This window comes from Anolis sagrei, chromosome 12 (assembly GCF_037176765.1).
Source record: "Anolis sagrei isolate rAnoSag1 chromosome 12, rAnoSag1.mat, whole genome shotgun sequence".
Taxonomy (NCBI): Eukaryota; Metazoa; Chordata; class Lepidosauria; order Squamata; family Dactyloidae; genus Anolis; species Anolis sagrei.
This window is the reverse complement of record NC_090032.1, coordinates 10379018-10391553: the sequence shown is the minus strand read 5'-3', so window position 1 is coordinate 10391553 and position 12536 is coordinate 10379018. Positions and strand designations below refer to the sequence as shown.

Sequence of the window (12536 nt, the reverse complement as noted above, 5' to 3'; positions counted from 1 at the left end):
TGAGGATGCCTGCCATAGATGTGGGTGAAACGTCAGGAGAGAATGCTTCTGGAAGATGATCATACAGCTTGGATATTCCACAGATCTATAAACCCCACTTGCCTAGTTTCCAACAGACCTTACAATCTCTGAGGATGCCTGCCATAGATGTGGGTGAAAAGTCAGGAGAGAATGCTTCTGGGATATGGTAATACAGCCCAGGCATGTAGTGTTTGTATTATTCAGCTGATACAATGAAAACAATAAATTTAAACTGTTTTTCCTGACTGTTTCAAGATCTTGATCTCATTTGGAGTTTGGTTGGTGGCCAAACAAAAGGCCGCAAGAGAAAACTCCAGTGCGGCATGGCTCCATCTGCTCTACCATAGATATTTTCACTTTTTTCTGCTTCTTCTTACAGATGTTGATGGGGAGATATTGGAAAAATAGATATTTATTTATGCATATATTGTATGTACTTTACAAGAACTGAAATGTATAGAGAAATCAGGTTGTCTCTGTGTAAGAAAGCCAGCAGGACAGAGAAGGAATGTTAAATGGGGGAGGAGAAGGTGGCATGTTATCTATACAGAGACTGGTACAATAAAGCCTCTAACTTCTAAGTAAGGAGCCTATCTCTCTCTCCCTCCTGACAAGTCAAAGTAGGCCCCTTGATTGATGAATGTAAGCTGTATGCTGCTCTTTAGAAAGAAATATGGAGACATGCCTTTCACATGTTGGAAGATAGAATTTGATATTTCTATGATGCTAAAGTGACGTAGTGAATGATGTTAATATATGTAGAAGCATGTTTCTTTGTTTGCCTGCATTTGAAGTGTATAAAAGGCAGTCAACGCCTTTATCTCGCACTCTGGTTTGCTTCTGGACACAATTCCTCACCAGAGTCCCAGCTGGAAATAAAGCTATACTTTTCTTTCTCCAGAAAGGATCTCTCTTGATATTATCCCTCTTATCATGCTGCAACAATGTAAGGAATACGAAGCCATGCCCAGAGGGAGATGGTGGTGCCTGGGTCAGAAGCACTCAATGCTCAATAGATTCCAAGGGCACAGCACAATCCTGTGGGGGTGAAAGGACCCCAGATCCCACCCTGAAGAGCAGCAGCATCACCTGGGAATGATGATGGAGTTGCGGAGAAAGTTTTCAAACTTCTTCTGGAAAGAGACGATTTCGCCTCCCAGCTGGGTCTGCCCAACGGGGCTGTGACACGGGCAGCACTGCTCATCTTCCACATCCTCGCGGCCTTCGCCATTGTCCATATCAAAGCGGGTGTCTGCACTGCTGGTGGGCAGCCTGAGACCTTGGCATCAGAAGGAAGGGGAAGCAGAGAGAGAGAGAGTTGGAGAGGGAGAGGATGGAAGGTGGGTCATCAGGCCAGACACTGCTGTTTTGGAAATGCATGATCTTTTGGAGACCATTATCAATGTAATGTCAATATATATAGTACTGTGAGAGAGTTAATCTTTGGAACATTATGAAGCATGCGTAGAACAGGCAAGGAAGATGTTGCAATAGACTAGGAGGCTGGACGCTGAATTAATGAGCTGATAACAGTGGGATATAGAACTTTGGTCCAAAAGCAAGGTGCTGGCTGCTGGAGCTGATGAACAACTGCACTGCATCCTGTCAGATCCCCAAAATCTGGAGGAAAGCAAGAGTCATCGCCATCTTGAAGCCAGGCAAAGACCGTAATGACCCAAAAAGCTATAGACCAATTCCTCTGTTGTGCCACCTCTACAAAGTTCTGGAGAGACTTATTTTGCATAGAATTACGGAAAAAATAGACCCATGTCTGATCCCACAGCAAGCTGGCTTCAAGAAAGGCAAAAGCTGCACATCTCAAGTGCTGAACCTGACTCAGCACATAGACGATGGCTTTGAAAAGCAGCAGATCACAGGAGCTGTCTTCATAGACCTGTCAGCGGCTTATGAGACTGTGAACCACCGCCTCCTCCTGAGAAAAATGTATAATATCACAAAGGACGACCACCTCACCCGCCTCATAGGAAACCTGCTACAAAACAGGAGCTTTTTTGTTGAGTTCCAGGGCCAGAGAAGCAGATGGCGGAAACAGAAGAACGGCCTGCCTCAGGGGAGCGTGCTTGCTCCATCCATGTTCAACATTTACACAAATGACCAGCCACTGCCAGAAGGGACAGAGAGCTTCATCTATGCTGATGATCGTGCCATTACTGCTCAAGCAGGGAGCTTTGAGATGGTAGAACAGAAGCTCTCCGAAGCTCTAGGTGCTCTGACTGCCTATTACAGGGAAAACCAGCTGATCACCAACCCATCTAAAACACAGATATATGCTTTTCATCTCAAGAACAGACAAGCATCCCAAACTCTGAGGATCACCTAGGAAGGAATCCCATCGGAGCATTGCAGCGCACCCAAATACCTGGGAGTCACTCTGGACCGTGCTCTTACCTACAAGAAGCACTGCCTGAACATCAAGCAAAAAGTGGGTGCTAGAAACAATATCATACGAAGCTGACTGGCACAACCTGGGGATCACAACCAGATACAGTGAAGACATCTGCCTTTGCGCTATGCTACTCTGCTGCTGAGTATGCATGCCCAGTGTGGAACACATCTCACCACGCTAAAACAGTAGATGTGGCTCTTAATGAGACATGCCACATTATCACGAGGTGTCTGCGCCCTACACCACTGGAGAAATTACACTGTCTAGCCTGTATTGCACCACCTGACATCTGTTGGGAAGTAGCAGCCAATAGTGAAAGGACCAAGGCGGAGACATCTCCAGCTCATCCCTTGTTTGGGTATCAGCCAGCATGTCAACGACTTAAATCAAGAAATAGTTTCCTAAGATCTACAGAGACACTCGCTGGAACACCTCAGCAAGCGAGAGTCCAAAAGTGGCAGGCTCAAACCCAGAACCTCAACCAATGGCTGATACCAAATGAGAGACTCCCCCCTGGACACACAGACGACTGGGCGACTTGGGAGGCGCTGAACAGACTGCACTCTGGCACCACGAAATGCAGAGCCAACCTTAAGAAATGGGGCTACAAAGTGGAATCCACGACATGCAAGTGCGGAGAAGAGCAAACCACTGACCACCTGCTGCAATCCACCCTGAGCCCTGCTACATGAACAATGGAGGACCTTCTTGTGGCAACACCAGAGGCACTCCAAGTGGCCAGATACTGGTCAAAGGACATTTAACCAACTACCAAACTCGCAAATTTTGTATTTTGTCTGTTTGTTTGTTTTGTTCTGTTAGAAATGTAATACAATTGACTGGTTGCCTTGACACGACAAATAAATAAAGTGGGGTATAAATATAGAAGACACCATTGTTTTGTCTCTTCTCCTCTTTTGCATCATGGGCATGCTAATGTGTAAGTATTATGGCAATGAATGAAATGTAAATAAAGATAAGAGCCGCTTGTTGAAGCAGAAATAACTGTCTGAAGTCAGTTAATTGGATGATAAGAAGCAAGTTGGTCAGCAAATTGACTTGATAACCATAACCTTTAGGAAAACCAGGAGTCTCCATAGCCTTTTGGAAGTGTGACCCTTTTGGAGATTAACTGGCATTCACACTACAGTGTCCCCTCACTAATCGCAGATGTTACGTTCCAGAACCACTTGCGAAAAGTGAAAATCCGCGAAGTAGAGACTCTGTGTGTGTTTGTGTGTGTGTATACAAAACTAAAAATGGAGTCTCAGCCTGAATAGTCCCAGATCTGGTCACAAAACTAAAAATGGACTCTCAGTCTGGATAGTCCCAGATGTGGTCACAAAACTAAAAATGGAGTCTCAGTCTGAATAATCCCAGATCCAGTCACAAAACTAAAAATGGAGTCTAAGTCTGAATAGTCCCAGATCTGGTCACAAAACTAAAAATGAAATCTCAGTCTGAATAGTCCCAGATGCGGTCACAAAACTAAAAATGGAGTCTCCGTATGAATAATCCCAGATCCGGTCACAAAACTAAAAATGGAGTCTCAGACTGAATAGTCCCAGATCTGGTCACAAAACTAAAAATGGAGTCTCAGACTGAATAGTCCCAGATCCGGTCACAAAACTAAAAATGGAATCTCAGTATGAATAATCCTAGATTTGGTCACAAAACTAAAAATGGAGTCTCAGTCTGAATAGTCCCAGATCCGGTCACAAAACTAAAAATGGAGTCTCAGACTGAATAGTCCCAGATCCGGTCACAAAACTAAAAATGGAATCTCAGTATGAATAATCCCAGAACCAGTCACAAAACTAAAAATGGAGTCTCAGTCTGAATAGTCCCAGGTCCGGTCACAAAACTAAAAATGGAGTCTCAGTCTGAATAGTCCCAGATGTGGTCACAAAACTAAAAATGGAGTCTCAGTATGAATAATCCCAGAACCAGTCACAAAACTAAAAATGGAGTCTCAGTATGAATAGTCCCAGATCTGGTCACAAAACTAAAAATGGAATCTCAGTCTGAATAGCCCCAAATGCAGTCACAAAACTAAAAATGGAGTCTCCGTATGAATAATCCCATATCCGGTCCCTCCCACAACCTCAAACAACATAGAGTTAAGGGAAAACAGCATATCAAAATATACATACAATATATTACACAATCACAATAATATACATAACAAATAATTATTATAGGAGGCTTGTAGAAGGTTCCTATTTCCCGAGAAGCCATCTCAAGACCCAAGGCACCCCATCATCTTACCTTTGTGGCAATAGTCATTGACAAATAGCTCCGAGTCTTCTGCCAACTGCTGCCACAAGACTAGGTAGTAGGTGAGGTTGCCGTTGGGCTGCGTGGGTGGTTTCCAACGCACAATCAGATGTGACGAAGAGTTGGACATGGAGATAACATCCCGTGGTACGGTTGGAGCTAGGAGGTCAAAATTGGGGCACAGAAAGAGAGAGAGGTGGGGGAAAGTGCAGAGAGGGAGGTTAGAAAGCAACCAACACAGGTCCTTTGAGGCTTCAAATACTATCAGGTCCGTCAACAGAGCCAATGGTTTTCTACACTAGGATAATATCATCAGCAAATAACTTTATTTTGTAATGTTGGGGTCGCAGTGGCACAACAGGTTAAACCGCTGAGGTGCTGAATGTCGGCAGTTTGAACCCGCTAGACGGGGGTGAGCTCCTGCTGTTAGCCCCAGCTCCTGCCAACCAAACAGTTTGAAAACATGCAAATGTGAGTAGATCCATTAGTATTGCTTTGGCGGGAAGGTAAACGGTGCTCTATGCAGTCATACTGGCTACATGACCTAGGAGGTGTCTACAGACAACGCAGGCTCTTCAGCTTTGAAATGAAGATGAGCACCACTCCTCAGAGCCGGAAGGGGAAGCCTTTACCTCTATCTGTGTTTGGTTATTAAATGTTTGCCTTTGTGTTGTGTATGCTGGAATCTGCCCTCAGTGCCCTCGGGGAGATAGGGCAGAATACAATATTATTATTATTATTATTATTATTATTATTATTATTATTATTATTATTATTAGAAACACAAGATGAGTCCGCAGCAGACACGATCACTCTGCTGGCTGTTGTATTGGATCACACGTAAGACGCTTCCCAAGTGTCTAGGACTTTGTGATGTATCGGCAAATAATGCATGCAGATCCTGACAGTGCCAATTGTGTTTAAGTGCAGGCCAAGGTCTTTAGGCACTGCACCCAGTGTGCCCATCACCACTGGGAACACCTTGACTGGCTTGTGTCAGAGTCTTTGCAGTTCGATCTTTAAATCCTCATATCGTTGTTGTTGTTGTTATTATTATTATGGCTTTTCATTTTTATTCCAGTGAGATCTTTATCTAATATACAAAGCAAGTACTACCATCATTGCATCACTCTATTCTGCTTTGGTTAGACCACACCTGGAATATTGTGTCCAATTCTGGGCACCACAATTCAAGAGAGATATTGACAAGCTGGAATGTGTCCAGAGGAGGGCGACTCAAATGATCAAGGGTCTGGAGAACAAGCCCTATGAGGAGCGGCTTAAGGAGCTGGGCATGTTTAGCCTGAAGAAGAGAAGGCTGAGAGGAGATATGATAGCCATGTATAAATATGTGAGAGGAAGCCACAGGGAGGAGGGAGCAAGCTTGTTTTCTGCTTCCTTGGAGACTAGGACGCGGAACAATGGCTTCAAACTACAAGAGAGGAGATTCCATCTGAACATGAGGAAGAACTGCCTGACTATGAGAGCTGTTCAGCAGTGGAACTCTCTGCCCCGGAGTGTGGTGGAGGCTCCTTCTTTGGAAGCTTTTAAACAGAGGCTGGATGGCCATCTGTCAGGGGTGATTTGAATGCAATATTCCTGCTTCTTGGCAGAATGGGGTTGGACTAGATGGCCCATGAGGTCTCTTCCAACTCTTGGATTCTATGATTCTATGTTTGCCTTTGTGTTGTGTATACTGGAATCTGCCCTGAGTGCCCTCAGGGAGATAAGGTGGATAGGAAGAACTTCCTGACTGTGAGAGCCGTTCAGCAGTGGAACTCTCTGCCCCGGAGTGTGGTGGAGGCTCCTTCATTGGAAGCTTTTAAACAGAGGCTGGATGGCCATTTGTCAGGGGTGATTTGAATGCAATATTCCTGCTTCTTGGCAGGGGGTTGGACTGGATGGCTCATGAGGTCTCTTCCAACTCTTGGATTCTATGATTCTATGAATACAATTATTATTATTATTATTATTATTATTATTATTATTATTAGAAACACAAGATGAGTCCACAGCAGACAAGATCACTCTGCTGGCTGTTGTACTGGATCACACGTAAGACACTTCCCAAGTGTCTAGGACTGTGTGATATATCGGCGAATAATGCATACAGATCCCTTTTGCACCTGACAGTGCCAATTGTGTTTAAGTGCAGGCCAAGGTCTTTAGGCACTGCACCCAGTGTGCCGATCACCACTGGGACCACCTTGACTGGCTTGTAACAGAGTCTTTGCAGTTCGATCTTTAAATCCTATTATTATTATTATTATTATTATTATTATTATTATTATTATTATGGCTTTTCACTTTTATTCCAGTGAGATCTTCATCTAATATACAGAGCAAGTGCTACCATCATTGCATCAGTTCTCATCATGCAAATATCCTTCCTCACATCAATAGGACCCTTCCTCTTCTTCCTGGGGGTCTTCCTGGGGGTCTCCAAAGTGAAATTGGGCTCACTATTCCCCCCGGTGGCACAGTGGGTTAAAGCACTGAGCTGCTAAGCTTGTTGATCGAAAGGTCGCAGGTTCGATTCTGGGGAGCGGCGTGAGCTTCCGCTGTCAGCCCTAGCTTCTGCCAACCTAGCAGTTCGAAAACATGCAAATGTGAGTAGATCAATAGGTACCGCTCCGGCGGGAAGGTAACGGCGCTCCATGCAGTCATGCCGGCCACATGACCTTGGAAGTGTCTATGGACAACGCTGGCTCTTCGGCTTAGAAATGGAGATGAGCACCACACCCCAGAGTCAGACATGACTGGACTTAATGTCAGGGGACTACCTTTACCTACCTTTACCTTTACCTATTCCCACTAGGGCCAAATCTCTTTAAACTGACTAGAATGGGAAGCGGGGAGTTGCAGTCCAAGGCAGATGCCACCCATTGCTCCCTCCCTCCCCATTACCTGCAGGCATGGTGCGTATGTAGACCACCTTGCTCTGGGCCCCATAGTTCCTCCCCTCTTCAGCGGTGGTGAGAGTGATGGCCCGCACAAAGATGGCATACTGGGTCCATGGCTTGAGGTTCTGAAGAATCACCCCGGGCTCCTGGTCGTTGTTCAAAGGAAGATCCACATCTACCACGTTCCAGCTGTTGGCCCCGCAGGCATCCTGCCCAATGTACTCTGTCACATTCTGGAAGGGTCTGGGGAGGAAAAGGGAGGCAAAGAAGGCTGGACTGTAGTGCATTGAGTGCTGGGAAGACCACTCGCTTCCCCATTCTTGAAGATATGCAGGAGAGGCACCAGGCACATCTGTGACAGTGGTGCATAGCAGATACTAACTCCGCAACAACAGAATTAAGCCTCAAATTCAGGGAGACATCTCCTGCGCGTTCTCTTTCTCACAGGGAAGTCAATGCTACTCTGCCCCCTTCACCCGCCTCATAGGAAACCTGCTACAAAACAGGAGCTTTTTTGTTGAGTTCCAGGGCCAGAGAAAGAGATGGCAGAAGCAGAAGAATGGCCTGCCTCAGGGGAGCGTGCTTGCTCCATCCATGTTCAACATTTACACAAATGACCAGCCATTTCCAGAAGGGACAAAGAGTTCCATCTATGCTGACAATCATGCCATCACCACTCAAGGAGGGAGCTTTGAGATGGTTGAACAGAAGCTCTCCAAAGCTTTAGGTGCTCTTACTGCCTATTACAGGGAACACCAGCTGATCCCTAATCCATCTAAAACACAGACATGTACCTTTCACCTCAAGAACAGACAAGCATCCCGAGCTCTTAAGATCACCTGGGAAGGAATCCCACTGGAGCATTGCAGCGCACCCAAATACCTTGGAGTCGCTCTGGACCGTGCTCTGACGTACAAGAAGCACTGCCTGAATATCAAGCAAAAAGTGGGTGCTAGAAACATATACGAAAGCTGACTGGCACAACCTGGGGATCACAACCAGACACAGTGAAGACACATGCCCTTGCGTTGTGCTACTCTGTTGCTGAGTATGCATGCCCAGTGTGAAACATATCTCACCATGCTAAAACAGTAGATGTGCCTCTTAATGAGACACGCTGCATTATCACGGGGTGTCTGCGCCCTACACCACTGGAGAAATTATACTGTTTAACCGGTATTGCACCACCTGACATCCGCCGGGAAGTAGAAAGGACCAAGGCAGTGACATCTCCAGCTCATCCCCTTTTTTGGGTATCAGCCAGCATGTCAATGACTTAAATCAAGAAATAGTTTCTAAGATCTACAGAAACACTCACTGGAACACCTCAGCAAGCAAGAGTCCAAAAGTGGCAGGCTCAAACCCAGAACCTCAATCAATGGCTGATACCAAATGAGAGACTCCCCCCTGGGCACACAGAAAACTGGGCGACTTGGAAGGCGCTGAACAGACTGCGCTCTGGCACCACGAGATGCAGAGCCAACCTTAAGAAATGGGGCCACAAAGTGGAATCCACGACATGCGAGTGTGGAGAAGAGCAAACCACTGACCACCTGCTGCAATGCAACCTGAGCCCTGCCACATGCACAATGGAAGACCTTCTTGTAGTAACACCAGAGGCACTCCAAGTGGCCAGATACTGGTCAAAGGACATTTAGTCAACTACCAAGCTTGCAAACTTTGTGCTTTGTTTGTTTGTTTGTTAAAAAATGCAATACAACCGTTTGGTTTGCTCCTGACATGATAAATGAACCCTTCTGAGAGGATTCTTCCCATGGACTTACGACTCCTTGTAGTAGACAATGAAACTCAGAAGATCCCGGTACTCAGGTGGCTGGTAACGTTCCCATTTGAGGACAATGCGGTCCGATTCCGTGGCATTGGATACAAAGCGCAGAGTTTGGGTCTTGCCTGAAACAGGGTAGAAGAATCAGTTAGCTGAAGAATGGGTGTCCTGAGTTGCCCTCCAAAAACAACCTTTAGACAATGTTGCAAGTAAAAGAAAAATGCTTTACTTCATCCCGGTCCTGCTCAGGATCTTTATTAATGACTTAAATGAAGGGCTAGAAGGCAGGATCATCAAGTTTGCAGACGACACCAAATTGGGAGGGATAGCCAATACTCCAGAGGACAGGAGCAGGATTCAAAACAATCTTAACAGATTAGAGAGATGATTGGCCAAAACTAACAAAATGAAGTTCAACAGTGACAAATGCAAGATACTCCACTTTGGCAGAAAAAAAATGAAATGCAAAGATACAGAATGGGGGACAATGCCTGGCTCGAGAGCAGTACGTGTGAAAAAGATCTTGGAGTCCTCGTGGACAACAAGTTAAACATGAGCCAACAATGTGATGTGGCGGCAAAAAAAAGCCAATGGGATTTTGGCCTGCATCAATAGGAGCATAGTGTCTAAATCTAAGGAAGTCATGCTACCCCTCTATTCTGCTTTGGTTAGACCACATCTTGAATATTGTGTCCGATTCTGGGCACCACAATTCAAGAGAGATATTGACAAGCTGGAATGTGTCCTGAGGAGGGCAACTAAAATGATCAAGGGTTTGGAGATCAAGCTCTATGAGGAGCGGCTTAAGGAGCTGGAGATGTTTAGCCTGAAGAAGAGAAGGCTGAGAGGAGATATGATAGCCATGTATAAATACGTGAGAGGAAGCCAGAGGGAGGAGGGAGCAAGCTTGTTTTCTGCTTCCTTGGAGACTAGGACGCGGAACAATGGCTTCAAACTACAAGAAAGGAGATTCCATCTCAACATGAGGAAGAACGTCCTGACTGTGAGAGCCGTTCAGCAGTGGAACTCTCTGCCCCGAAGTGTGGTGGAGGCTCCTTCTTTGGAAGCTTTTAAACAGAGGCTAGATGGCCATCTGTCAGGGGTGATTTGAATGCAATATTCCTGCTTCTTGGCAGAATGGGGTTGGACTGGATGGCCCACGAGGTCTCTTCCAACTCTTTGATTCTATGATTCTGTGATTCAAAGGATAAGCAAATGCAACTGAAAAGTGCAAAAGAAAACAAGGAAGTCTTAATCCAGACACAAATCAAAGTCTCTTACAATATCCCAAACGAAACACCAGTCTTCCATCAGACAGCGGGCAATGAACTAAGTTCTTAGCAGCAGACACAAAGCAGATTCCATTGAAATGAAAACATCAGTATCAGGGTCGTTGTTACCACCAAAAGCTGTCTGCTCCTACCTCTGATTTATAGCCCTGAATTCCCCACACAGGAGGTGATAGGGCGTCTCCCAATTAGCTCAGCGTTTTTAGCAGCTATCCTAGCTGAGCGTCGTCTGTGCTCTGTCTCTTTTTGTCTCTCTAGAAATATGGGCACTTTCAAACTGTTTATTACCAAGCTGTCTGCTCCTACCTCTGATTTATAGCCCTGAATTCCCCACACAGGAGGTGCTAGGGTGTCTCCCAATTAGCTCAGTGTTTTTAGCAGCTATCCTAGCTAAACGTCGTCTGTGCTCTGTTCTCTTTTTGTCTCTCTAGAAATATGGGCACTTTCAAACTGTTTATTACCAAGCTGTCTGCTCCTACCTCTGATTTATAGCCCTGAATTCCCCACACAAGAGGTGCTAGGGCGTCTCCCAATTAGCTCAGCGTTTTTATCAGCTATCCTAGCTGAACGTCGTCTGTGCTCTGTCTCTTTTTGTCTCTCTAGAAATATGGGCACTTTCAAACTGTTTATTACCAAGCTGTCTGCTCCTACCTCTGATTTATAGCCCTGAATTCCCCACACAAGAGGTGCTAGGGCGTCTCCCAATTAGCTCAGCGTTTTTATCAGCTATCCTAGCTGAACGTTGTCTGTGCTCTGTCTCTTTTTGTCTCTCTAGAAATATGGGCACTTTCAAACTGTTTATTACCAAGCTGTCTGCTCCTACCTCTGATTTATAGCCCTGAATTCCCCACACAAGAGGTGCTAGGGCGTCTCCCAATTAGCTCAGTGTTTTTAGCAGCTATCCTAGCTGAACGTCGTCTGTGCTCTGTCTCTTTTTGTCTCTAGAAATTTGGGCACTTTCAAACTGTTTATTACCACGTTTGGCTTCTTGGTGAGTGCTGTGAGCAAAGTGAACTCCTGCTGAGGTGCAACAGGACCTTCAGCATCCTGCCAAGCCCCCTCCCCACCAGGCCACTTACAGGAGGCTCTGTCCCCATTGGTCCGGGGGTTAATCTCTGCCTTGTTTTGCCTGCCCTTCGTGCCGGTGATCTCCTCCATCTGGTAGATCTCAGAGAGGCAGAGCCGGGGGTTGAAGGCAAAATACATCTTGCCAGCCGGGATGAACAAAGTATGGCGGCTCCAGTCCCAGAGCTGCTGGAGGTTCTGGTTGTCTAGCACATACAGCGTATAGTTTCTGGAGGCAAAACCAAAAGGGGAAAGCATTCAGTGGGCAAACATTTATTATTTATTTATTTACAGTACTTATTTATTTATTTATTTATTTTATTTACTTCATTTGTATACCGCTCCTCTCAGCCCTAAGGCCACTCGGACTACTTCTCATTCCAAAGGGGACTCAGGGCGGATCACAGAACACATATACAGCACACATTCAGTGCCGATTATACAATGACAAGAAAGACAACAGATAGAGGTATATATATCTATATCTATATCTATATATCTTAATATATAAAAACCTTCTGGGCGTTGTGAGTAGCCTAAAAACAAACAATAGAGCCAACTGACATCAAATTTGGCCTCCAAACTTCTCATACTGCAAGGTATGACCAACAATTAAAAAAAACCCAAAACCGTGAAAACAACTTTAAAATTCTTAGAAAATAAAACATGCCTTACCACGCATGTGCAAAACCTAGCCACACCCCCTCTTGTGCGAGAGGGGGAAACAAACAGCCATCCATAGCATCCTGCTTCAGGAGCCAAGTCGAAAAGCCAGAACAGCCCAGCAA

At 45.4% G+C, this 12536-nt stretch overlaps 1 protein-coding gene across 1 annotated transcript in view; it reads right to left on the bottom strand.

The window, feature by feature from the left end:
- Positions 1–12536, bottom strand: part of INSRR (insulin receptor related receptor) — a 93968-nt gene that overhangs the window by 24811 nt on the left and 56621 nt on the right. Inside the window, exons 6-10 of the mRNA XM_060758216.2 lie at positions 11763–11977; positions 9393–9519; positions 7613–7851; positions 4697–4864; positions 1111–1300 (exon numbers count right to left, since the gene is read on the bottom strand). Of these exons, the coding sequence (XP_060614199.2) occupies positions 1111–1300; positions 4697–4864; positions 7613–7851; positions 9393–9519; positions 11763–11977 (939 nt within the window). The remainder of the gene's footprint in view (positions 1–1110; positions 1301–4696; positions 4865–7612; positions 7852–9392; positions 9520–11762; positions 11978–12536) is intronic.